The sequence below is a fragment of the Palaemon carinicauda genome, chromosome 7 (genome assembly GCF_036898095.1).
Source record: "Palaemon carinicauda isolate YSFRI2023 chromosome 7, ASM3689809v2, whole genome shotgun sequence".
Classification (NCBI taxonomy): Eukaryota; Metazoa; Arthropoda; class Malacostraca; order Decapoda; family Palaemonidae; genus Palaemon; species Palaemon carinicauda.
This window is the reverse complement of record NC_090731.1, coordinates 150,449,231-150,475,248: the sequence shown is the minus strand read 5'-3', so window position 1 is coordinate 150,475,248 and position 26,018 is coordinate 150,449,231. Positions and strand designations below refer to the sequence as shown.

Genomic DNA, 26,018 nt, shown 5'->3' with positions numbered 1-26,018 from the left:
TAATATTGTCCAATATGAAAATAAATAATGATGACATTAAGTTAGATGTCAAACCCCACCTAAATTTTAGCCACGGAAGGGGCATAGTTTTTAACAGAGATCTATATGATTTTACAGAGGAGGAGATACTGGCCATGTGTCCATTAAATGTTTGGAAAGTTCATAAAGTCCCAGGTACATCAATGATAATCCTTACGTTCCAGGATGCTGATGTACCTTTTCATATTATTATCGAGAACGAAAGGATTAAAGTAAGACCCTTCAAGCAGAAGCCATTGCAATGCTTTAATTGTTTTAAATTTGGGCACCCGTCCAAAGTTTGCAAAAATGAGAAGATGTGTGGTATTTGCTCCAAATCTTACCATGGAGAGTGTGCACTTGGAGCCAGGTGTTTAAATTGCAGCTCGAATCACAAATCCACAGACAAGATCTGTGAGCTATATAAGTTGGAGGAAGCTGCCCTCAACAAATCAAATTTAGAACATATAAGTGTAACCCATGCCAAAAGACTATTAAATAAATCAAATACATATGCTAAGGCATTAAAATCAAACCAACCTAGCACTGCCAATAGCTAAAAAAAAAGTATACTATCTGACAAAATGTCAAATAACGAGGCATCCATATCACCTCCTGAGGCTTTACCACGGTGTATTAACACTAGGTCATTGCCCATTGCTGTACAGCCTTCAGCCGCCATTACAAAAAGTAATACAAACCTCTCTCAGGCCATGTCCTTGCCTGTTCTGATGGAGGTTCCACTTAAGACTAACTTACCTGATGCACCTGTTGTGGGAAAGGTGCAAAAACCTCGAATCCCACCATCTATTAATCGCAAAAGAGAGAGACCCCCATCTCTCTCTCCACCCTCCATTAGAAACGTTAAGGTTATGACATCAAATAAATTTGATGTTTTGTCTGTTGATGTTTCTAATGAACCAGAAGATGGACTGAATAAATCAGAAATTCAAGTTGAGGTCCACCATCCACCTCAACAAATAGATAAAAAGAATACAAAGAAAAACACCAACGTTAAACCCAACATAACAAGACCATCTCTGAAGAAACCTACTGGCAATAATGTTAAATTAATAACTGCTAATGGGAAGACCTCATCCAAGATGTCTTCCAGAAATAATCCATAGTTTTCTCCTCCATTTTGCAATGGAACTGTCAGGGTTTGAGGGCGAAATATGAAGAACTTAAGCTCCTAATTCATGAGCATTCCCCCATAATTGTATGTCTACAGGAAAGTATGCTTGATTCTAACACTCCTAGTCCTCGAGAGTATGTTAGCTATAGAACACCATATAATCAACAAGCAGGGAGCCATGGCGGAAGTCTCATGTACATTCGTCGAGATGTTCCCCAAATACCCATGTCTATACGTACAACCCTGCAGGCAGTTGTTGTACAAATTGATATAGGGAGAAAATATACAATATGCTCTCTGTACTTACCTCCAAATGATAATATTTTATATGATGATTTAGCAGAGGTCATTCAACAACTCCCTCAACCTTTTCTTTTACTGGGAGATATGAATGGTAGACATCCTTTATGGGGTGATGTTTTGGCCAACACAAGGGGCAATATTATCTCATCAATTGTGGAGAATGAGGATGTGGGACTCCTTAATACAGGAGAGCCCACACACTTCCATGTTCAGACAGGTACTTTGTCATGCATTGACCTTTCAATTGCAAGCTCTAACTGCCTTCTTGATTTTGATTGGAGGACATTAGATGATTGGCATACTAGTGATCATGCACCAATCATTATAAACACCAACAAGGGTCCGCCTTTGCAAAGATCGCCACGTTGTAATCTAGACAAGGCAGACTGGGTTAAATTTTCCGAGCTAAGTAAAATCGAAGGGAGAGCAGAACAATTTGAAAGTGTTGATGATGCCATAGACCTACTGAATGGAACTCTTCATACAGCAGGAGTCAATTCAATTCCCAAAACAACAGGGTTATTCAAACGACGACCAGTCCCGTGGTGGTCTTCAGAACTAACTGCACTCCACAGAGCCACAAGAAGATCTCTAACACGATTGCGTAGACGCAGAAGTGATGAAAATTTAACTATGTACAAGAAATGTAGAGCACAGTTCCGTCGTGCCATGAAAGAAGCAAGGCGCCAGTCATGGATGTCTTTTGTTTCCTCTATTAACAGTAGAACACCACCATCTTCTGTGTGGAGGAAAGTAAAAAAGATAGCTGGCAAATTCACCCCCAACCCACCACCAGTGTTGAAGGTGAATGGCCAGTATGTAACTGAAGCAAATGAAGTTAGCAATGCCCTGGCTAATCATTTTTCAAATGTATCCAGCAAGTGTGAAGGAGCCCCTGGTCACCAGTATAGGAGCACTGAAGAAAAGAAAATTTTAAATTTTGCAACAAGAAGGGAAGAGTCGTATAATTCTCCTTTCACTGAAAGAGAATTTGATTCCGCACTTGCTCATTACAACGATACAGCCCCTGGACCCGATGGAATTCCATATGCAATGATTAAACATGTACATTTTAATACAAAGCTATTTATTTTAAGCATTATTAATAGAATATGGCATGATCATAGTTACCCAAGTGTTTGGGAACTAGCCATTATTTTAGCCTTTTTAAAACCCGGTAAAGACAAGTTTTTAGCAGCAAACTATCGTCCTATTGCATTGACATCTTGTTTATGTAAAATCATGGAGAAGATGGTCAATGCAAGGCTGATATGGTACCTTGAAAAGAAAGGTATTTTATCACCGATTCAATGTGGATTCCGAAAAATGCACTCAACGACTGATGTGTTGATACGACTTGAGTCTTCTATTTGTGAAGCCTTTGCTTCCAAACAGCACCATGTTACAGTATTTTTTGACCTTGAAAAGGCATATGATACCACATGGAGATATGGTATTCTTAAAACCATTCATGAATTGGGATTGAGAGGAGAGCTGCCACTATTTATTCAGGCATTTCTTTCACATAGAGTTTTTCAAGTGAGAGTTGGGGAAACTCTATCAGAGAGTAGGTGCCAGGAAGGAGTTCCTCAGGGTAGTGTGCTGAGTGTAACCCTTTTTGCACTAGCAATTATTGGGATATCCTCAGCCATTCCCCAGGATGTTCTCTCAACATTATTTGTGGATGATCTCTCAATATCATTTGCTGGCACTAGAATGGCAATGGTTGAGAGAAAAATCCAACACTCCATAGATAAGATTTTCCAGTGGGCTGACATGAATGGATTTAAGTTCTCGACAAGTAAAACTACCATTGTCCATTTTTGTCGTATCCGGGGAGTACATCCAGACCCGGATATATACATTAAAGGTCAACGGATACCATGTGTATCGAAAACCAAATTTTTAGGTTTGATATTTGACTGTAGACTTACATGGGTTTCTCACCTAAAAGCGCTAAAAGCTAAATGTGTTGAAGCTTTGAATATTTTAAAAGTATTGTCCCATACATCATGGGGGCAGACCGCAATACTATTTTAAAATTATACAAGGCCTTGATTTTTTCCAAAATTAGTTATGGTTGTGAGGTATACTCTTCAGCCACCCCAAGCCGGTTGAAAATATTAGATTCAATACATCATGCAGGTATTAGATTGTCCACGGGAGCATTCAGAACATCACCTATCCCAAGTCTCCTTGTTGATGCTGGAGAGTTACCACTAGACCTTTACCGGATGTCTTCTATTCTTCGGTATTGGTTTAGATTGCAAAGACTCCCTAATTCTTTAGCCTTCCAGACTGCAAGCCTTATAAGGCACCCAACATACTTTGAAATGCACCCAAAATCTCCTCAACCCTATGGCTTTCGGGTGAAACAATTATTAAACAGTCTGGATATAATTAGATGTAAGGTACTTCCATTCAAGGTATCATCAACGCCTCCATGGAAGTTACCAGAGATATCTTTTTGTAAATATTTTATAGGAGATAAGAAGAATATGTCAGACCTAGAAGCCAGGTCTCTTTTTAATGAACATGTTAAAGAACATAGAGGATCAACTTTTATCTATACTGATGGCTCCAAATCTGATGCTGGCGTTGGATTTGGGGTACATAGTAATAGTTTTAATTGTAGAGGTGCACTTCCTCTGACCGCTTCCATATTTACTGCGGAACTGTATGGCATATTAACCGCTATTGAGAAAATAGCATTGGAGAAGGAGGGTAATTTTACAATTTTTAGTGATGCAAGGAGTGTCCTTCAAGCTATAGAAGTTTTTAATTCTAATAACCCTCTAGTTTTAAAGATTTTAGAATGGCTTTTTATTATTGGACGGAGAGGTATAACAGTTCACTTTTGTTGGGTTCCAGCACATGTAGGTATGTGTGGGAATGAGAAGGCAGGTTTTCTGGCTAAGAATGCTGCATCCGAGTTGCTGCCAAGAAGGTATCCCATTGCCTGTAATGATTTCTTACCTGACATCAAGAAATTGGTTTGCAATAAATGGCAACAGCAATGGGATAGCCTAGATGGTAATAAAATGCGAGAGGTAACAAATGTCATATCTCCTTGGAGGTATAATATGATGCCCCGAAAATGGGAGACGTCTCTTTGTCGTCTCCGTATTGGTCACACTCGGTTGACACATGAGTTTCTGCTGAAGGGCCAACACCAACCGTATTGTGACAACTGTTTAGTACCTCTAACAGTAAGGCATTTGTTGACCGAATGCCCCAATTATAACAACTTGCGGAATAGATATTTGTTTGAGGCTCGAGGTGAGGGTGGCAGGTTCATCCTTGCCAAGATTCTTGGAAATGATGTGTCCTACCATGCAAGTGGCATTTTTAGATTTATTTCAGAAGCAGGTCTTCTGAAAAATATTTAACTTTTATGACATTCAATTTTTATGATTTTAATTGAATACTCTTTTATTTTTTATTTTATTTCATTTTTTATTTTTGTATACATAAATTAAATGTTACCGGCGTCAATGACCTTAGATGTCAGGATGCCTGAAAACTTTAAATCATTCATTCATTTCTTTAGAAATTAAGCAGGAAATTATTGAAAAACATGAGCGTGGCATCCGCGTGAGTGAACTTGCTAAACAGTATGGCCGTAATATGTCGACGATCTTGACAATCCTTAAACAGAAGGAAGCTATTAAAGCAGTGAAACCTTCTAAGGGGATCACCATAATTTCAAAACGCCGTACCCCTATCATAGAAGAGATGGAACGAATTCTACTAGTGTGGATTAAGGACAGAGAGATCGTTGGCGACACCATCACCGAGACCGTCATCTGCGAGAAGGCGCACGCCATCTTTACGGACTTGAAGGAGGAGAGCTCTGGGGGTGATGCTGGGGAGAGTTCAACCGAGCCTTCCTCAGATGATTTCAAGGCATCTCGTGGCTGGTTCGAGAAATTTAAGAAACGGTCCGGGATTCATTCAGTTGTTCGCCACGGAGAGGCTGCTAGTGCGGACACAAAGGCTGCAGCTGACTTTGTCAAGAACTTCGAAAAGATCGTGCAGGAAGAAGGCTACGTAGAGCAGCAGGTGTTTAATTGAGATGAAACCAGGCTGTTTTGGAAAAAGATGCCGAGTCGAACCTACATCACTGCCGAAGAGAAGAAATTGCCTGGGCATAAGCCAATGAAGGATCGGTTGACTCTTGCCCTATGTGCCAACGCTAGCGGGGACTTTAAAGTCAAGCCCTTACTTGTTTACCATTCAGAGAACCCTAGGGCCTTTAAAGCACACAACGTCGATAAGGATCAGCTTCATGTTTTCTGGCGATCCAACTCGAAGGCCTGGGTCACTAGGCAATTCTTTGTGCAATGGGTCAACCAAGTTTTTGGCCCTTCTGTGAAGAAGTATCTTCATGAACAGAAATTGCCTTTAAGGTGCCTGCTATGCCTTGACAATGCACCCGCTCACCTCCCCCGGACTTGAAAATGATCTCTTCGATGAATTCAAGTTCATAAAGGTGCTGTATCTTCCACCGAATACCACCTCTATCCTCCAGCCCATGGACCAGCAAGTCATCTCTAATTTTAAGAAGCTGTACACCAAGCATTTATTTAAGCAGTGCTTTAATGTCACGCAAAGCACCAACTTAACTTTGCGTGAATTTTGGAGGGGCCACTTCAACATCGTGCACTGCTTGAAGATCATAGATCAGGCTTGGGTGGGATTAACTCGACGGACCCTCAATTCTGCCTGGAAGAAGCTGTGGCCTGAACCCCGAACCTGATCCCGTGGGGGGTGTAGCGGAAGCCGTAGAGGAAATCGTCTCCCTTGGCAAGTCCATGGGTCTGGAGGTCGACGCAGATGACGTTACGGAACTCGTCGCCGAACATCACGACGAACTTACCACGGATGAGCTCAAGGAACTCCATGCTATGTCTGAGCACATGAGTGATGACGAGGAAGGGAGCGAGGAGGTAGAACATGTGTTAGGTTCGGCGCATATAAAAGAGGTGTTACGAAAATATCATGACGTGGTCGACTTCATCGACAAATACCATCCAAAGAAATTGCAGGTTTGTCGTGTAGTTTCTCAGTTCGATGATGTTTGCCTAACTCACTTTCGAAACATTCTGAAAAGCCGTACCAAGCAATTATCTATCGATAATTTCTTTAAAAAAACTGCGAAGCGAACTCGTGATGAAGAGGATGTAAGTGATTCGAAGAAAACGGCAAAGAGTGAAGCGGAAGAAAGTGAAACAAAGAAAACGGAAGAGTGAGGCGAAAGTAATTCAGTCAATTTTAAGTGTAGAGAGTGAAAGTGATTAAAATTACGTAATCATCAAAAAGAAAATGTAAAAAAAATATAAAATATAAAAATAAAAAAAAAAATTAGCTAAGTTATGTTAAAGTTCACTTAGTGTAAGTTAGAATAAGTTACGGTAGTGTACGTTTATCGTAGTTAACTTCTCTACCTCCTCGCCGCCCGTCCGTCTCCTCTCTGCGTAGCAAGACTAACAACACCTGCGCTGGAGTTTCTAAGGTAAAGTGACGCTAAAAACCCGTTTCTTATTTATCATTTTTTGCTAATTCTTCCTATTTATATGTCTATTCTTCTTATTTACATGTCTATTATCTAATTTAGTGTTCATTATTCTCATGGGAAAATTGTGTAGTAGTTTATTAAGAAGTTATCATAGGTTTTTGGGCTCAACCACGGATTAATCCTTTTTAAATATTTAACTTAGCCGGTGAATATATAATAGCTGCTGCTCCAGCGGCTCGACAGAAAACACACACAAAAACTCGCGAGCGATCGCTATGAAGGTTGCTGGTGTGCCCACCAGCGCCAACTATCGGCCAGATACCGCATATACATGTAAACAGACCCAATTTTTTCTCTGTCGGCCTTAACGACAAGACGTATCAATACTGGCTGTATAACCTGGAGTTTTCTCAACATATTTGGTGAAGTACTTCCTTTTGGTTTGAGCTTTCGCAGTGCAGGTGTTTTATCTTCAACTTAAATCTTGAACTCGTTTTTGGATAGATTTAATTTTTGATGCCTTTGGATTGTTTTTTTTTTTTTGGACTTTCTTTGACTTTTAAATGGCCGACCCTTCCCTAAGTACGGAAGTGTGTTTTAGGCTTTTAGCAATTATCTTATCACGTTATAAATTAATTATAGATTTTCCTCTATATATTTTATATCTCAACCGCCTTTATTAGGCCTCTTCGATTAGCTTTCCATTTATAATAAACATCAAGATAAATTTTAATGATTTGTTTATATGCGACCTTTCCTGAGAGTAGGCGGTCCTAACTTGGAAACCGAAGTTAAACAACGTTGAGCCCTTTCAATCGTAAATTACTTTTACAGAGCAAATGATTTAAAACTTATTGAATGAATATTTTTTAGTAAATATTTTATGAAAGATTTTCTTTGAATAGTCTTCGTACTGTTTCAAAGATGAACTAACGTTTAGTTTATTTATGCTACACAGTTTGCGCTCTATCGTTACGATAGAGAGAGAGTATATCACGGTTTCACTTTGCAGAAAGAGTAAATCGATTTTGACGTTTTGTTCATTCTTCTTTCAAAGCTTAAATGTTTTAAATACTATTTTAAAGGAACTTTTTAATTGAAAAACCTTTCAGTTTTTTCCTTTGGTCAAATAACCTGTTTATTGACGAAAGGTAAGTGGGCTCTTCTCTTCGGTGCGAAATCAAGAGAGAGAGAGAGAGAGAGAGATAGAGACGGAGAGAGAGAGAGGAGAGAGAACGTTCCGATCTTTATTCTCGTCCCAAGCGAGTAACGTTGTTCTCGAGTCAACTTTTTACTCTCGTTCCTAGTCTCTGTACGGGGAGAAAGGATAAAACGTTTTTAGTTTTTATTCTCGTCCCAAGGCACTGTACGGTGAGAGATTGAAAACGTAGTTTGAATGAACTAGTGTTTAGTCTCCTTCCCAGCCACTGATCTTTTTATCTTAAAATATGTTTACTGTTTTTTGCTTGTATTAATGTGCTTACATTATACGACTGATTTCGCAATTATAACCTTTTGATGAGGGTAGAATTGCGTGCTTCAGGTAGAAATCAGTTTTATTCATACCTAATGTGAATTGTTAAAAAATTCGATTTCAGTGAAATAAGTGCAAAACAGAAAATCGTAGTGATAAAGTGATATTGCGCAAAGTGTTATCAGTGTTGCGACCGAGGGTTCGTCTGTTCGTGCCTGTCGTTCGCCTAGTCCGAGACCTCTTGCAAGCTCCCAAGCCCAGGGGAGAAGTAATGTCGTACGACTTATGGGTTCGAGAGGCCTTGATCAGCGAACAGACGTTCCCTCTATGGTATCAGGCGTATCTCACCAAGATCGCCCCTACCATAAGACGAGAGAGACGATTTTCTCCTCGTCATCCGAAGGCTTTTCGCATAAGAAACCGTGGAACAAGGTTTCGAGGCCCTTTAAGAGAAAGTCAGTCCTTTCAGGACAGGTCCAGCGTCCTGGTTTTAACTATTAGGACAGCTCTGACCTTATGCAGTCATCGGAAGACTGCTCGCCGCCTAAACAAAAGCGTAACACAGGCTCTGAGAGTCTTTTTGTAGGCAAGGTTTTGCAGTCACAGACGTTACCCTCGTCTCTTACCGCAACCATTCCCGTTGATCCTAAATGGGTTGTACGGCAAGACATGCAGAATAAGCTTGCCTCTCTTATGGAGGATTATTCTGCCGATAAGGTTCACGTTGAGCCTAGCCGTTTATCTCATCGAGATCCTGGCCTTCAGCCGCCCAAACGAACCTTTGTGCGTCCTGTTGACGTTGGCGTAGCTAAGCACGTCAGTCACGATATGTAGAGCCTCACTCGATGCGGTCTCGTGTTGATTTTCAGCCGCATTTGGACGTTAGGCCACTTACTAATGCTCCTGTTGACGTTCAGGACGTTCGCCAACCATCGGAGTTGACTTGTTTTGACGCTGAGCGTCAACCACCGCAGTCTAGAATTGTTTTGACTGCTCAGACTAGGCAGTCTAAACAGTCTCGAGTGGACGCCGAGCGTCCTCACGCACCTGTTGTTGTTGACAGTTCACAGACTGTTAAGCAGTTTCATGACGTTGCGTCCTGGTCCGCTACTAATGCACCAGTGCGTGTGGACTCTGCTTTTCAAGCATTGCCACCACGGCAGGTCTCTCCCTTTGCTTGAGACTCGGCTATTGTCGGACAAGGTTCCTTCAGATGAGGCAGTTGCTGTTCCCCCTCCTACTGATATTCCCTTGAGGACTCTGTCAGACGGAGAGGAGCCTAAAGCTGCTCAGCCCTCTCTGGACTTTAAATAAATCATGCTGATTTTTAAGGATCTTTGTCCGGACCATTTTGTAACTGCTGCTCCTCGTTCGCCTAAACGTCAGAGTTTACACTAGGCCTAGCTACTTCGAAGCCGTTGTTTTCTAAGCTAGTGCTCTCTCGCTCTTCTAAGAGAGCTTTACGTTTGCTAGGCGACTGGTTTATCACCAGGAGGAGTTTGGGGGAGACAGCCTTTGCTTTCCCTACTTTTAAGCTGGCTTATAGAGCGAGAGTCTGATATGACACGGGAGAAGTTCTCGGCTTGGGAGTTCCTGCCTCTGCCCAGATAGACTTCTCAAACCTCATAGACTCTCCCTGGCGCCTGGCCATGAGACGCTCCAAGATTTTATGGTCGACTTCAGAGCTAGACCATCTCCTGTTAGGAGTTTTTTCGAGCGTTTGAAGTTTTGCTGTACATTATGTCATGCATAAACAAGGCTTTCAGGGATGGCTCCAATGATCTGACAGCCACGTTCTCTGCAGGAACAAGTCCCTCAGGGATGGCTCCAATGATCTGGCAGCCATGTTCACTGCAGGAGTACGTAAGAGGCAAGTGCGCTCAATGTGTTCATTGTCAAGACAAACTTCACGATGAAGTCTACCAGGCTGTCTTGACAGCATTAATGGAAGGCGACTGGATGGTCTCTCTCGACCTTCAGGAAGCATACTTCCACATTCCTATACACCCGGATTCCCAACCGTTTCTGAGGTTTGTTTACAGGAATGTGGGGTACCAGTTTCGAGCCCTGTGCTTTGGCCTCAGTCCTGCTCCTCTCGTGTTTACGAGGCTCATGAGGAATGTGGCAAAATCCCTCCATCTATCGGGGGTCCGAGCCTCCCTGTACTTGGACGACTGGCTTCTCAGAGCATCGTCCAGTCTTCGCTGTCTGCAGGATCTACATTGGACGTTGAGCCTGGCCAGGGAGTTGGGACTTTTGGTCAACCTAAAAGTCCCAACTGATCCCATCCCAGATTATTCTATATTTGGGGATGGAGATTCGCAGTCCAGTTTTTTTTTCGGACTTTTCCGTCTGCCACCGAATAGAACAAGCCCTGCTCGAAGTCCAACTAATGCTGAAAAGAAAACGTTTGTTCAGTCAGGAGTTGGAACAGTCTCGTAGGGACTCTCTCATCCCTGGAGCAGTTTGTCTCACTAGGGAGACTACACCTTCTGCCTCTCCGGTTCCATCTAGCCTCTCACTGGAACTAGGACAAGACGTTAGAGACGGTATCATTCCCAGTCTCCGATCCAGTAAAGGCATGCCTGAAATGGTGGGACAGCAATATCAGTCTGAGAGAGGGACTATCCCTAGCAGTCAAGAACCCAAACCACGTGTTGTTCTCAGACGCGTCGGATTTGGGTTGGGGTGCGACCCTGGACGGTCGGGAATGCTCGGGTCTGTGGACCTCAAGTCAGAAGAGCTTGCACATCAACGGCAAGGAGCTATTAGCAGTCCACTTGGCCTTGATGATATTCGAAAGCTTCTTCGAAACTAAGTGGTAGAGGTCAACTCAGACAACACCACAGCTTTGGCGTACATCTCCAAGCAAGGAGGCACACACTCCTTCACGCTGCTCGAGATCGCAAGGGACCTTCTCTTATGGTCAAGAAATCGAGGCATCTCCCTGTTGACGAGATTCATCCAGGGGGACTTGAACGTCTTGGCAGACTGTCTCAGTCGGAGGGGTCAGGTGATACCCACAGAATGGACCCTCCACAAGGACGTGGGCAAGAGTCTTTGGGCTACTTGGGGTCAACCCACCATAGACCTCTTTGCCTCCTCGTTGACCAAAAGGTTACCAATCTGTTGCTCTCCAGTCCTAGATACAGAAGCAATCCACATAGACGCGTTTCTACTGGATTGGTCTCTTCTGGACTTATATGCATTCCCACCATTCAAGATAGTCAACAAGGTACTGCAGTAGTTCGCCTCTCAAGAAGGGACAAGGTTGACGTTGGTTGCTACCCTCTGGCCCGCGAGAGTGGTTCACCGAGGTACTTCAATGGCTGGTAGACTTTCCAAGAAGTCTTCCTCTAAGGGTAGATCTGTTACGTCAGCCCCACGTAAAGAATGTCCATCAAAGCCTCCCCGCTCTTCGTCTGACTTCCTTCAGACTATCGAAAGACACTCAAGAGCTCGAGGCTTTTCGAAGGAGGCAGCCAGTGCGATTGCAAGAGCGAGGAGAGCTTCTACCATTAGAGTATACCAGTCGAAGTGGGAAGTCTTTCGAGACTGGTGCAAGTCAGCATCTGTGTCCTCGTCCAGTACCTCTGTAGCCCAAATCGCAGATTTTCTTTTACATCTGAGAAAGGTTCGCTCCCTTTCAGCTCCCACGATTAAGGGATACAGGAGCATATTGGCTTCGGTCTTTTGACATAGAGGCTTAGATCTTTCCAACAATAAAGATCTCCAAGATCTCCTTAAGTCTTTCGAGACCTCTAAGGAACGTCGTTTGGCAACTCCTAGATGGAACTTAGACGTGGTCCTAAAGTTCCTCATGTCAGACAGGTTTGAGCCATTACATTCAGCCTCCCTGAAGGATCTCACCCTCAAGACACTTTTCCTAGTGTGCTTGGCTTCAGCTAAAAGGGTCAGTGAACTTCATGCCTTCAGTAAGAACATCGGCTTTTCTACAGAAAAAGCCACTTGTTCACTTCAACTTGGTTTCCTGGCCAAAAATGAACTGCCTTCTCGTCCTTGGCCTAAATCTTTTGATATTCCTTGCTTATCAGAGATCGTAGGCAACGAACTGGAAAGAGTATTATGTCCTGTTAGAGCTCTTAAGTTCTATTTAGCTCGTACTAAGTCATTACGAGGTAAATCTGAGGCATTATGGTGCTCAGTTAAGAAACCATCATTGCCTATGTCAAAGAATGCTTTGTCATTTTTTATCAGATTTTTAATACGAGAAGCTCATTCTCACTTGAATGAGAAAGACCGATGTTTGCTTAAGGTTAAGACGCACGAAGTTAGAGCTATAGCAACCTCCGTGGCCTTCAAGCAAAATAAATCTCTGCAAAGTATTATGGACGCGACTTTTTGGAGAAGCAAGTCAGTGTTCGCGTCATTTTACTTAAAAGATGTCCAGACTCTTTACGAGGACTGCTACACATAGGGTCCATTCGTTGCAGCGAGTGCAGTAGTGGGTGAGGGTTCTACCACTACATTACCCTAATTCCAATATCCTTTTTAATCCGTCTCTTGAAATGTTTTTAATATTGTTTTTTGGGTTGTACGGAAGGCTAAGAAGCCTTTCGCATCCTGGTTGATTTGGCGGGTGGTCAAAGTCATTTCTTGAGAGCGCCCAGATTAGGGGTTTGATGAGGTCCTGTTGTATGGGTTGCAGCCCTTAATACTTCAGCTCCTGGGAGTCTTTCAGCATCCTAAGAGGATCGCTGGGCTTCGTGAGGAAGACAGACTAATAAGGCAGAGTAATCGTCTAAGTCAACTTCCTTACCAGGTACCTTTATATATTTGGGTTTTGTTATGATATAACTGTCAAAAACTCTAAGCATATACGCTGTAAACTTAATTAACTCTGGTCTCTACCCACCACCATGGGTGTGAATCAGCTATTATATATTCACCGGCTAAGTTAAATATTTAAAAATTATATTTTAATTATGAAATAAATTTTTGAATATACTTACCCGGTGAATATATAAATTAAAGGCCCCCCCTTCCTCCCCGATAGAGACCCAGCGGGATGAGAAAAAATTGGGTCTGTTTACATGTACAGTGATACCTCGGTAGTCGAACGACTCTATACTCGAACAATTCGGAGTTCGACCAAAATTTTCGAGAAATTTTTGCTGCGGTGCTCGACCAAAAATTCGGTACTCGACCAGCCGAACACGTGACGACCGCATGGGCTTTGTGATGATCGCGCCATCTCGGCCACTCTCGCTTGTTCGGGAAGCATCAGTTCTCTCGAGAGCGTCACTCAGACAACGCGCGATCAGCATTCGTTGTGATTTAGTGATTTTCAGTGCTTTTAATTGCTTTTTTAGCTTTCATAATGAGTCCCAAGAAAGTAATGAGTGTTAAGGGGAAGGAGAAGAGGAAAACAGTGCGAACAACGATCGAGTTGAAGAAGGAAATTATAGCGAAATATGAGAATGGTGTACGAGTGTCCGATTTAGCGGTAGAATACGGAATGGCGAAGTCGACCATTTCTACGTTTTTAAAGCATAAAGAAATGATTAAGAAGGCGAATGTTGCAACGGGAGTTACGGCGGTAACTAAGCAAAGGCCACAAGTGATTGAGGAGATGGAAAAGTTGCTTTTAATATTTATTAAAGAAAAACAGTTGGCCGGGGAAAGTGTTAGTGAAGCGTTCATTTGTGAAAAAGCGTTGCATATCTATGAAGAATTAGTGAAGAAAAGTCCGAGTACCAGTGAAAATGATTCATTTACATTTAAAGCGAGCAGGGGTTGGTTTGAAAAGTTTCGTAATAGAACAGGTATTCATCGTGTTACTAGGCATGGGGAGGCAGCTAGTTCGGATCAAATTGCAGCCGATAAATACGTGGGGGAATTCGATCGGTACATAAATGAACAAAATTTGATCGCACAACAAGTCTTTAATTGTGATGAGACTGGGTTATTTTGGAAGAAAATGCCAGCCAATACGTACATTACCAAGGACGAGACGAAGATGTCAGGTCACAAGCCAATGAAAGATAGGCTAACATTGTTGCTGTGTGCAAATGCAAGTGGCGATTGCAAGATCAAACCCTTGTTAGTGTACCACTCGGACAACCCCCGGGTGTTCAAACGAAATAATATTTGTAAAAGTGCACTACCAGTTATGTGGCGCTCGAACACTAAATCTTGGGTCACAAGACAATTCTTTACTGAGTGGATAAACGAAGTGTTTGCCCCCCAGGTTAAGGCTTACCTCATTGAAAAGAGCTTGCCAATGAAATGTCTTCTGGTTATGGACAATGCTCCTGCACATCCTCCAGGTCTCGAGGATGACTTGAAAGAAGAATACAGCTTTATCAAAATCAAATTCTTGCCCCCCAATACTACTCCCATACTCCAGCCCATGGACCAACAGGTCATTTCAAACTTCAAAAAACTCTATACCAAGGCCCTTTTCAGAAAGTGTTTTGAAGTGACCAGTGACACGAAGTTGACCCTAAAGGAATTCTGGAAGGAACACTTCAGCATCCTCAACTCTGTTAACATGATTGACCAAGCTTGGCGAGGTGTGACCTATAGGACATTGAACTCTGCCTGGCGTAAGCTGTGGCCATCATGTGTCACAGAGAGGGAGTTTGAAGGTTTCCAACCAGAGGTGGGTCCAAGCACTGCTACCCCTGTAATTTCTGATGACACTGATGTCGTTGAGGAAATTGTTGTCATGGGCAGGAGTTTGGGGCTTGAGGTCGACAAGGATGATATTGATGAGCTTGTAGAAAGCCATTCTACCGAGTTGACTGTGGAGGAATTGTTGCACCTGCAACAACAACAGCAGCAGGATCTGATTGTGGAGCAGGAATCTTCAGAAGAGGATGAGGTAAGGGAGGATGTTCCAAGTTCTCTCATCAATGAAATTTGTTCCAAGTGGGCAGATGTGCAGGCTTTTGCTGAAAAATACCACCCAGAAATTGCAGTAGCAAACCGGGCAGTGCATATGTTTAATGATAGTGTCATGTATCATTTTCGAAGAATACTGCAGAGGAGGAAGAAACAATTAACAATAGACCAGTTTTTCACAAAAGAAAAGAAAGCTGCTACATCAAAGCCTGTTTCTCCTCCAAAGAAGAGACAAAGAAGAGAAGAAACCCCTGAAATAGATCTGCCCACCCTTTCATTGGAGAGAGAAACAACTCCTGAAGGAGAACTACCCCGCCACATCATGGAAGGGGACTCTCCTTCCAAGCAGTAACCTCCCCCTTCCATCCTCTCCACATCCATCCCTGTATGCCATCGAACCGCTGCTCAAAGGTATGTTCACTACAGTACAGAAAATGGTTTAAAATTGTTTTATTTTAGTACAGTAAATGGTTTAAAATTGTTTTATAGGATTTTCTGACCAATTTCATACACATTTAGATAATTATTGTTGTTTAGGTACACGTTTTATTAATATTTTGGGCCTGTTCGAGTGCTTGGGAACGGAATAGAATATATACCATTATTTCTTATGGGGAAAAAAAATTCGGTACTCGAACAAATCGGAGGTCGAACACGGATCTCGAACGGATTATGGTCGAGTACCGAGGTATCACTGCGGTATCTGGCCGATAGTTGGCGCTGGTGGGCACACCCGCAACCTTCATAGCGATCGCTCGCGAGTTTTTGTGTGTGTTTTCTGTCGAGCCGCTGGAGCAGCAGCTATTATATATTCACCGGGTAAGTATATTCAAAAATTTATTTTATAATTAAAATATCATATTTCAATGTATTCTTATGGGAAAATTTTTTTTCGACATCCAAACATTTTTTACATCCAAAGTTGGTTCTGGAACGGATTAAATTCGTATGTAGAGGTTCCACTGTATATATATATATATATATATATATATATATATATATATATATATATATATATATATATATATATATATATATATATATATATATATATATATATAACACACCAAAATAAAAGAAGACAATGTAAAATCTTCTGAACAAAGGCTGCAGGAAGTTGATAGAATTTAGGGAATCATCGTAAAGTAGTGACATTGTCAGAACTGTGTATTTACTTGTATAGTTAGGCAAGTGTAGGAGAGAGGTTGAATAAAAGCAAGCAATTTAATATAATGTAGCCTGTGGAAAGTTACTTATGGTTCCTCAAGAAACCTTTTACACTGTAGTTTCTAATAGCAATGATGGGAGAGGCTGTGATTTTTTCATGCTTGGAGTCTTATCAAATAGTTCCTCATCAGTAAAGGGTTTTTTTAAAGAGTTCTGCTGCCCAAATAATTTCTATCCCTGGCAGATGATACGTGACTTTACTAGGCTAAGTGGAGAGTCTTCTGTAACTGATGTAGTAGGAAGAGATTTGGTTTGTTCACTACCTATTAATTCCTCTAGTACGAGTCTTGTATGAGTAATTTGATCAGTGCACTGGCACTGCAGCAGTGTAATCTAGACATTACTTGAGGATCTTTGCAGTGTTCCTCCACCCCTAGCTGCACCTGCTTTATACCTTTCTACTTTAACTCCATTTCTGCTTCCTTTCTCCCATCTTGCTGTCCTTCTTTTCTTTAACTTTTACTTCCTAGTGTAGCCTCCATTTTTGTAAGAGAACAGGGACTTCATAGCCTGAATTTACATAGAACAAAGCTGGATACCTCTTCTTTTAAGTTTGGAAACGAGTTTGACACCTGAAGGCATTCATAAGTTGATAGGTTTGTACAAAAAATAAAAGATTTTTCTCATACAAACCAGTCAGTCATATGCCCCTCTTCTATTTTCTTCTTGCTGTGAAATTGCATGGCATAGGCAACCCCCTTCCTTTGAAAGATTTCAACTACACCGAGTGGAGATTGCTCTGGCATATGCATTTTTTTAGACTTGTCAGTGAAGCTTTGCAATTCTGGAAAGGTTATGATTTCACAATTCTATTCTTGTCTTCTCCCAAAAGTGACACAAAATCTTTTGGTTTGTCTTATAGGCACTATCTAACACTATCTGCAAACAACCAGAGACTCAACTGGTGATCTTCTAATATAAGACAGCAAAGAAAGTAGATAATAAGGATTATGTTATTTTTAGCTATGTATGTCATTCTGAAAGCTTACAATGTGTGCAAGGGCTAGTTACAGCAAGTGAAACTACTAGTGTATGAAATCGGAGCCTCTGCTACTTATGTTTTTAAAATCAGTCTGGTTGTATCTTCTGTTGTAAGTACGGTATCTGACTGGGAGTCACCTTTTCTCCTTTTGATTTACCAGTAGTTACATACACACAGTTCTCCTGGATCCTACGGGTATAAGCAAATACTTAATCTCGAAGCAAAGGGACCCTCCCTTTAACCATCACTTCATTAACTTAACTAGATTGTAGGCATAAAGGAAAAATAAGGAGTTTGTATCTATAGAACACGTTATTCTTATTTATCCATTACCATCAATCATTAGATATGTTGATACAATGGCAATAAATAATTTTGGTTTGTAAAAGCAGTTGTTCATACACGGATTAAAAGCATTGTCCTTTATGTATAGGTATCTTTTCATCACAAGCTGGAACAGCCATTAAAATTGTTAACTAAGTGCAGTAGTTACCGATAGTAAGTCTTTTCACTCAAGTTTACTGGCTGCATCGAGTACAGCTGAACTGATGCGCCCTCAAGCCATGGGGTTGTTTTCCGGCCCTCTCCCAGATCCGACCACTCCTGTCCCTTCTTCCTTTCTGCCTGGGGGGTTCTGAGGCTTGTGCTCCCTGTAAAAGTGACTTCCCTCACTGTGACAGTATTCTTCAGTGTTGTAGTTCCTGTTAAAGCAACCCCTGTGGTTCTTCGCTTTGGAAAGTGTCATTAACTTTAACTCCTCTGCTTGCAGAGATTCAGGTTAGGGTTGGAAATAAGAAGGAACATGTGCAGTCTTCTTCCTTCACCAACTCCTTTTCCTTGTCATCCTCTTGGGGTTCCAACTTGGTCACTTCTTCTAAGTTGAAAAAGTAGGGGGTTTGCCAGCCGTAGTTGGTGGAAAGAGCTCCTCTGACGCCATCTCTCTCAGAAGGGGTGGGTGGCACCTGACTGGCTCCCTTTCCCATGGGGAGGGAGCCACGGCCTTGTGTTTCGGTTCCTCTGGGTTAATGCACAAGGCAAAGGCTGTGGGCATGACCCTGTGGCATGGCTTTGAACCTGCCCCTCTTTGGCCTTCGACTCGGTATTTCTTGTAAGATGAAAAACCAAGGAGGGCTTGTCAGACAAAGTAGTAGGAAAGGGCTCCTTTCGACACCATCTCTTTTAGGAGGGGTGGGTGGCTCCTGAGAGGGCCACAGCCCTGTGTTTTTGTCCCCCCCCCCAGGGCAGATGCATGGAGCTGGGACTGGAACTGTGACCCGGTAGCCAAGCAGGACTGGTGTTATGGATTAGTGTTTAGCCACTGGCTACCTCAGTTACCAAGCGGCACAAGTGTTATGGCCCCGCCTTCTCCTCCCCTGGGCCATTCTGTGAAGCCAGCGCCATGTCTCGGGTAAGTTTCCTCAGAAGAGGCTCTGTCATTTTTTAACTCTTCGGTATGTGGTTTGTAAGGAAGGCCTCCCTGCCTTTCCTAGACCATGGCAGGACCTCCCACAACTTCCTGGAAGCAACTGAGGTTCTTCTTGGCTGTAGGGCAGATGAAGAAGGGAACCGCATTCCCTACTTTTTCTCTTTTGCCGATAGAGTACTCATCCGTTCTTCCAACATTCCTGAGAACCCTGGCCTTGTGGACAAAGGTAGGAGGGATGTTGAAAGGAAGCACTCTAAGAATTCCATCTGAAGAAAAATTCTTGCCCTCCATGGATTTGAAGGATGAGTACTTTTAGTACCTGTGCATCTGACCATTTTTTAGTACCTCCCTTCTCTTGCTACAGCATTGGCGACTTACAAAGGTCTCTCCTGTTGGCTAGCAAGGAACAGTTATAGGAGAAGTAAACATCTTGTCTATGGTAATGTATAGTTTTAAGTCTGGAATGGGGGCAGAATAACTAGCTCTTTTCCTCCATTCTTGCTGCCCCTATCTTAGGGATGAAGCAGTCAAAGCGTTACTTGCTGGATCTGACTTAATGCTGGTGAACTACACTTCTCATCTCCATTCTCTAGATCCTAGAAAAGTTCTCTTCCATTCTCCCTAGACAAGGGTGAAGATGGTGGAACATGTACCAACCCTTTGGTCATCTTATGTAGACATATTTCAGGTTGCAATACCCCTTGAGGGATCCTTCCTTTGATCATGTACCAATCTTTTTGGACATGCCAGGCCCCATCTGCCTCTTCATCCCATTGGTAGACAGATTTATGGTTGCTGGAGTCATCTCCTTCGCTCCTGTACAGGACAAGGTGGATTAACATTTCCAGGGAAGAAAAAGAACCTACCAGTTTGGTTCTAGGGGGACTGCTGGCCCATCAAGTAGTGAGTCTCCCTACATAAAGGACGATGGCTTGTATCTATGTAGGAGCAAATCACAAATTTTCAAAGTAATTTGTATTTTTCCTAGTTATGCAAATCTGAGTCCTTTATATTAATCTTCCCTCCTCAACCACCCCTCTCAGCCCTGAGCCGATAGGTCATAAATGAAGATACTTTGACAGATAAGGGCCCAGGTCCCCTTCACTTTGCTCCCTCCTCTCGTTAACTACCTTGTTGAGAATTTTAATGTCCATTCCAGCTCGCACTGAAAACATATCCTTAAATGAAGGACCCAGGTTTGTATAGCTGGAAAAAATACAAATTACCTAAAAAAAATTTTTAGTTTCATTATTTCTGTAGTTTCATTATACAGTACAGTAATTCATTTCTAAGAGTTTTCAGTGTTTGCTTCACATGTATTCTGTAGATGAAATAATGAATTTGATTTGTCCAGAGCATCTTTCAATTTAAGAAAACTTGTGGCTTTATTTTTTGCCTCCTAGTTACTGAATCACATTCATCTAGCTAATTATGTTGTTTAACTTTTGGTAGTGCTCAACAATGGAGATGATCATAAAGGTGATGCATGTGCTGGCGAAGTTATGTGTGCTTTAAGAGGGCATGGATGGGTTATCTCCTCTGAAGAGCAAGATGCCCACGAACTCTTCCATGCTCTAACTGCCACCATAGATGAAGAATTATTGAATTCGTCAGCCATGCCATCCCTTTTGGATGTGTCATGGATAAACTCAGATGGTGCTGAATCATTTCATATGGGTGGTGTTGGTGTTGTCTTTAGATCTGATTGCTGGAGCAAAAAGAGAGAAACAAAACGTAATGTAGTGAGATCTGAAAACCAGGTTTCAAACACCAGTGGGGTTTTAAGTAGAGTTAGTGCATGTCCCGAACCCATCCAAAGAGACCTTGCCATGCCAGACTCGAATAATGCTCAAGTAGAGGATGACCTTAACCTAGATGTTTGTAAATCCAATGGTAACATTGAAAATGGGGCCAGTGAAAGTGATATTGTACTCAATGGGCATCATAATGGCTGGAGTAGCCCTGGACATGAGAGTGAAATTAGTGAAACCAGCTTGAACACTCTTAAGTGTGATAATACTATTGAAGACAGTTCAATTATCACAGATCAGAGTAGTGAAGTTGATAGCAAGTGTGATATGGAAGAAACTTTTACAAGCGAAGAGCCAGAAACACTTTATACATTTTTTAAATCGGACGTGGGTTGTATGGGAAATGTTCCTCTTTTGAAAGATAAGGGTGAAAGAAGAGGATATAATACTATACCTCGTATGAAATCCAAAAAAACAGATGTCAAGACCCAAAATAAGCTTCATGATAATCCTTTTCAAGGGTACTTAGCCAGTCAGTTGCAGTGTACATTATGTGGATATAAAGTGAGTACTTAATTATTGTTTGCACGTTATCAGTGAATTGGTAGAAATTTATCTATGATTTTAGTCTATGCAGATTAGATACCTGTACCATATTTTGACTCTTCATTTAATTTATATATATATATATATATACACACACATATATATATTATATATATATATATATATATTTTATATATATATATATATATATATATATATATACATATATATATATATATATATATATATATATATATATATATATACATACATACATATATACATATACATATACAATATATATATATATATATATATATATATATATATATATATTTTATATATATATATATATATATATATATATATATATATTTTATATATATATATATATATATATATATATATATATATATATATATACATACATACAGTACATACATACATACATACATATATACATATACATATACAATATATATATATATATATATATATATATATATATATATATATATTTATATATATATATATATATATATATATATATATTTATTTATTTATATATATATATATATATATATATATACTATATATATATATATGTGTGTGTGTGTGTGTACACATTCTCTTTGTCTTTGAATATTGGATTAATAGAGTAAAAAACAGAGCCAAAAATAAGTATATCAATTTTAATTCATTTTCTTTTATAATGTACACGCATGTGAAATTATTTTGTATTGTTTTATGTCTAGTACTCTTTTCAATTTAAAATGGTTATTATAAAGACTAATGATAAATACTTAATACTTATAGTCAGAGGAAGAGGATATGACAGTAAATTATTGCATATTCTGTATCCCTGCAACTTATCAAAGTAGAGGAACAGTAGATTTTAAGAAATGGGAAAAATTTTCACTCTACAAGTGAAATTGTAATGAAATATGTAGAGAACAATTTAGCCATCCTCATTGCTTAATTTGGTCAAGTAAAGGAAGAGAAAATGCCTTGTGTTTGCTTGTGTAAGTCAAGAATTCTTACCAGTAATAAACTGTAATAGTTTTGCATCAGTCATTATGTCACTATTGTATGGTAAATTTCATTGCCTCTAATCAACTTTCCCTTTCACCACTTATGCTCATTTAGCCTGCATTGAACTACACTTGATATTTGACTTTATATTAGGAATGTGAAAATTTAAGATTTCACTTATTAGAATTACAGCATCAGTAATACACAGACTTGAGTGTAGACCAACAGTTATTAGCATTGGTAGCTTATCGTTGCAAGTTCAAATAGACATAGTGTTTTGAACAGTGATAGCTTTTCAAATTGATGGTTTAATATGCCAGCAATTACTGTTTGGTAAATGTTAGAAAACATGTCTACCTAAAGAGTGACTCAAATAAAAGGTAAAGTAGGAGAAATAATTTGGATCTCCTTCGACATCACATGGTATTAGACTATACTCTTCCTAACCATGTAAAACTACTGATTCATGAGGGAACATCTAGAATGCTTTTGGAAACATGATCTAATAGAAATATTAATGATTCTTTTTTTTTTAATTATATTCTCTGACAGATTTAAATGGTAAATTAAAGGGGATTTTTTTTTCAGATGGAACTTATCTTTTTTCTAACTAAAAAGCTTAATGACCTATTTGTCCCAGCTATTGAGTTTTAAGACCAATTCTTATACATCCAATTCCTTGTCTTTTCATTTGCAAAAGTTTTCCTAATAATTACAGTAAAAGCACAGCATAGATTGGTTCTTGTTTGAGAGACTTCATTCCATCTAATTTTCTAAGAATTTTTTTTATAATTATTCTTGCTCTTTTACCCACCTTAATTGGATGATTTAGACTAGGTAATTCCTTGACCAATAACTTATTGTGCTTGGGCCAGTCATCATTCTTCAGGACACATATATCCTAATTATTTTGTCTTGTAAATTATCTCTAGATTATTTTTTAATCTTTAACCTTCATTCTTCCTCTACCTGTACTTCAGAAGAATTCCTATTTCAAAATGCATGCAGATGCAGTATACTGTACAGAATTATTTTAGGAATAATTACGTAACAGGATTTTTTTTCTTTACATATTGAAAGAATTTAGTATTGAAATGAGTCTTGATCATATTAGGGGTGTTTAATAGTATTATGTGATCTTATCTGTTCACTTGAAATATTTTCAGAATCCTGCTCAATGGACAAGTTTTGAATCGTTATCTCTCTCATTACCATCCATACCCTGGAGTGAGGTAACATTACAAGAACTACTTGATTCTTATATTACTCAAGAGAAAGTAAGTGATGTAACCTGCGATGCTTGCTCGAAGAAAGCTGGAGTTAATGTCAAGACATCATTTACTAAGCAACTTACTATTGGAAAGGTATTTTTATGATCTGTGCCCCAAACCTATTGCTTTACATATGGCTGTCTCGCACAAAACCCAAGACAAATCTTTCTTCAGTTGAAGAAAAAATGCTATAATAGTTGCAAGTCAATACATGTATTTATTGTTCCCATAGGTCCATTAATAACTAGTTGTTCCACCTATTCACTTGCTATGTTTGCTGACTGTTTCAAAGCTCACAGAGATTTTGAATTTTGGACCTGTTCAGGATTGCCTTAGTTTCATATTTCAATATTTAATACAATATTTAATTTTTATGAATAGTACTTACCTGGCAGTTATATATATATATATATATATATATAGCTGATATCTCTAACTTTCGGCAGAATTTTTCAAAACAAGGCAACCGCCTTGTGGTGGTTGGGAGGTAGGTTGTTACACCCGTCACAGGGTGGTACGAGGAATCATTCCCGTGTTCTATACTTCAGTTCATCTCTGCCTGCTGGATCGAAAACATCGTTGGTCCACTATTAAGAGTTTTTCAATATTAAACTTACCCGATAATCATGTAGCTGTCAACTCCGTTGCCCGACAGAATTCTACGGAAGGGATACGCTAGCGATCGCTATACAAGAGGGGGGTGTACTCACAAGCGCCACCTGTGGCCAGGTACTGCAGTACTTCTTGTTGACACCACTTCAATTTTTCCTCTGTCGTGCTTCCGGCAAGACGTTCATGGATATGCTTATAATTTTGGAGTCTTGTTCACGGTTTTTGGTGAAGTATTGCTCTAAGATTTCAGCTTTCGCTATTCAGGAAGTTTTATTATTAGCTTAGCTAGCTTTTGGAATTAATTTGATTAATTATGGTGACGAAGAGAGTATGAACTCTCTTTCACCTTTAAATGGCCGACCCTTCCCTTAGACGGAAGTGTTGGTGTCTAAGAGAGTATAGACTCTCTTTCTTAATTTTGCTTAACAAAAGTTATAGATTTTTTTTTTGTCTCTCCGCCTTTTATAGGCCTCTTCGATTAACTTCCTTTTATTATAAACTTATTAAAATTAATTTTTATATTTGTTTATATTCGACCTTTCCTAATAGTAGGCGGTCTTTTCTTGGTACCGAAGTTAATTAACATTGAGCCCGTCATTTCGGTTTTACCTGTTAACATATTATGCTATTTTAATGTTTTTGAAAGAATTTCTTTGATAGTCTCGTACTGTTTTCAAAGTTGAACTAACGTTTTGTTTTGTCTCTGCAGTTGTTGACGTTCAGAACGTTCAACTTGCGCTCTATCGTTACGATAGAGAGAGAATTTTCACGGTGTCACGTTGCAGTAAGAGTAACCGTTTCTAGCGTTTTGTTCATTCTTTCTTAGCTTAATGGTTTTAATTCTAATAAAGGAACTTTTTATTTTTGGGAAATATTTCAGTTTTTTTCCTTTAACAATAATATGTTTTAACGATATATATGATTGGGCTCTTCTCTCAGGTTCTAAGTCAAGAGAGAGAGAGAGAGAGAGATAGAGACGGAGGGAGAGAGAGCTGGATAAACGTTTCGTTCAAGCGAGTAACGTTGTTATCGTTTTTGCTCTTCTCCCTAGTCTCTTTAGGGGAAGAAGGTAAACGTTTCTAGAGTTTTATTCTTGTTCTCAAGCTTTATGCGGTGAGAGATTTTAAACGTAGTTTATTTGATCTAGTGTTTAGTCTCTTTCCAGCCACTGAATTATTTATCTTTCATTAGATTTTTCTGTTACATTGTAATTCTGTTTTCGCAATTACTAACTTTTAAGGAAGGATAGAATTGCGTGTTTCAGGTACAAACCACTTAAAGTTTCGAGTTCAGTGAAATAAGTGCAAACAGAAAATCAAAAGTGATAAGTGATTAGCGCAAAGTGTGTCAGTGTTGTGCGTGAGGGTACTTCTGTGCGTGCCAGTCGTCCTCCCAGTCCGGGACCTCTTGCAAGCTCCCAAGCCCAGGGGAGAAGCAATGTCGAAGGGCAAAAGGGTTCGGCAGGCCTTGATCGGCGCACAGAAGTATCCTCGGTGGTTGCGGGCGTGTCTTACAGAGACCGTCACTCCCACCCGCAGACGAATGAGCCCTTATTTTGCTCGTCTGCAGAAGAAATTTCGGGGAGAAAACGCTGGACTCAGGTCTCAAGACCTCTTAAACGTAAAGTCCAGACCTCTAGAGTTCAACAACCCGGATGCAGTCATTGGGTTAGCTCTGACTCTCCGCAGTCATCAGGTGACTGCACACCTCCTAAGAGAGGTAAGGCGATGCCTCAACAGACCTCATCTTCTGTTAAGGCTTTGCCTCAACAGACCTTATCGTCTGTTGATCCCAAGATGACTTTGCTGCAGTCCATGCAGTCGCAGCTTGCGGTCTTAATGCGTGAGTTTCAGGCT

The 26,018-nt window shown here is 40.3% G+C and overlaps 1 protein-coding gene across 1 annotated transcript in view; it reads left to right on the top strand.

Moving 5' to 3' along the window:
• Window positions 1–26,018, top strand: part of LOC137644064 (ubiquitin carboxyl-terminal hydrolase 30 homolog) — an 87,304-nt gene that overhangs the window by 30,806 nt on the left and 30,480 nt on the right. Inside the window, exons 3-4 of the mRNA XM_068376967.1 lie at window positions 20,403–21,265; window positions 23,446–23,643. Of these exons, the coding sequence (XP_068233068.1) occupies window positions 20,403–21,265; window positions 23,446–23,643 (1,061 nt within the window). The remainder of the gene's footprint in view (window positions 1–20,402; window positions 21,266–23,445; window positions 23,644–26,018) is intronic.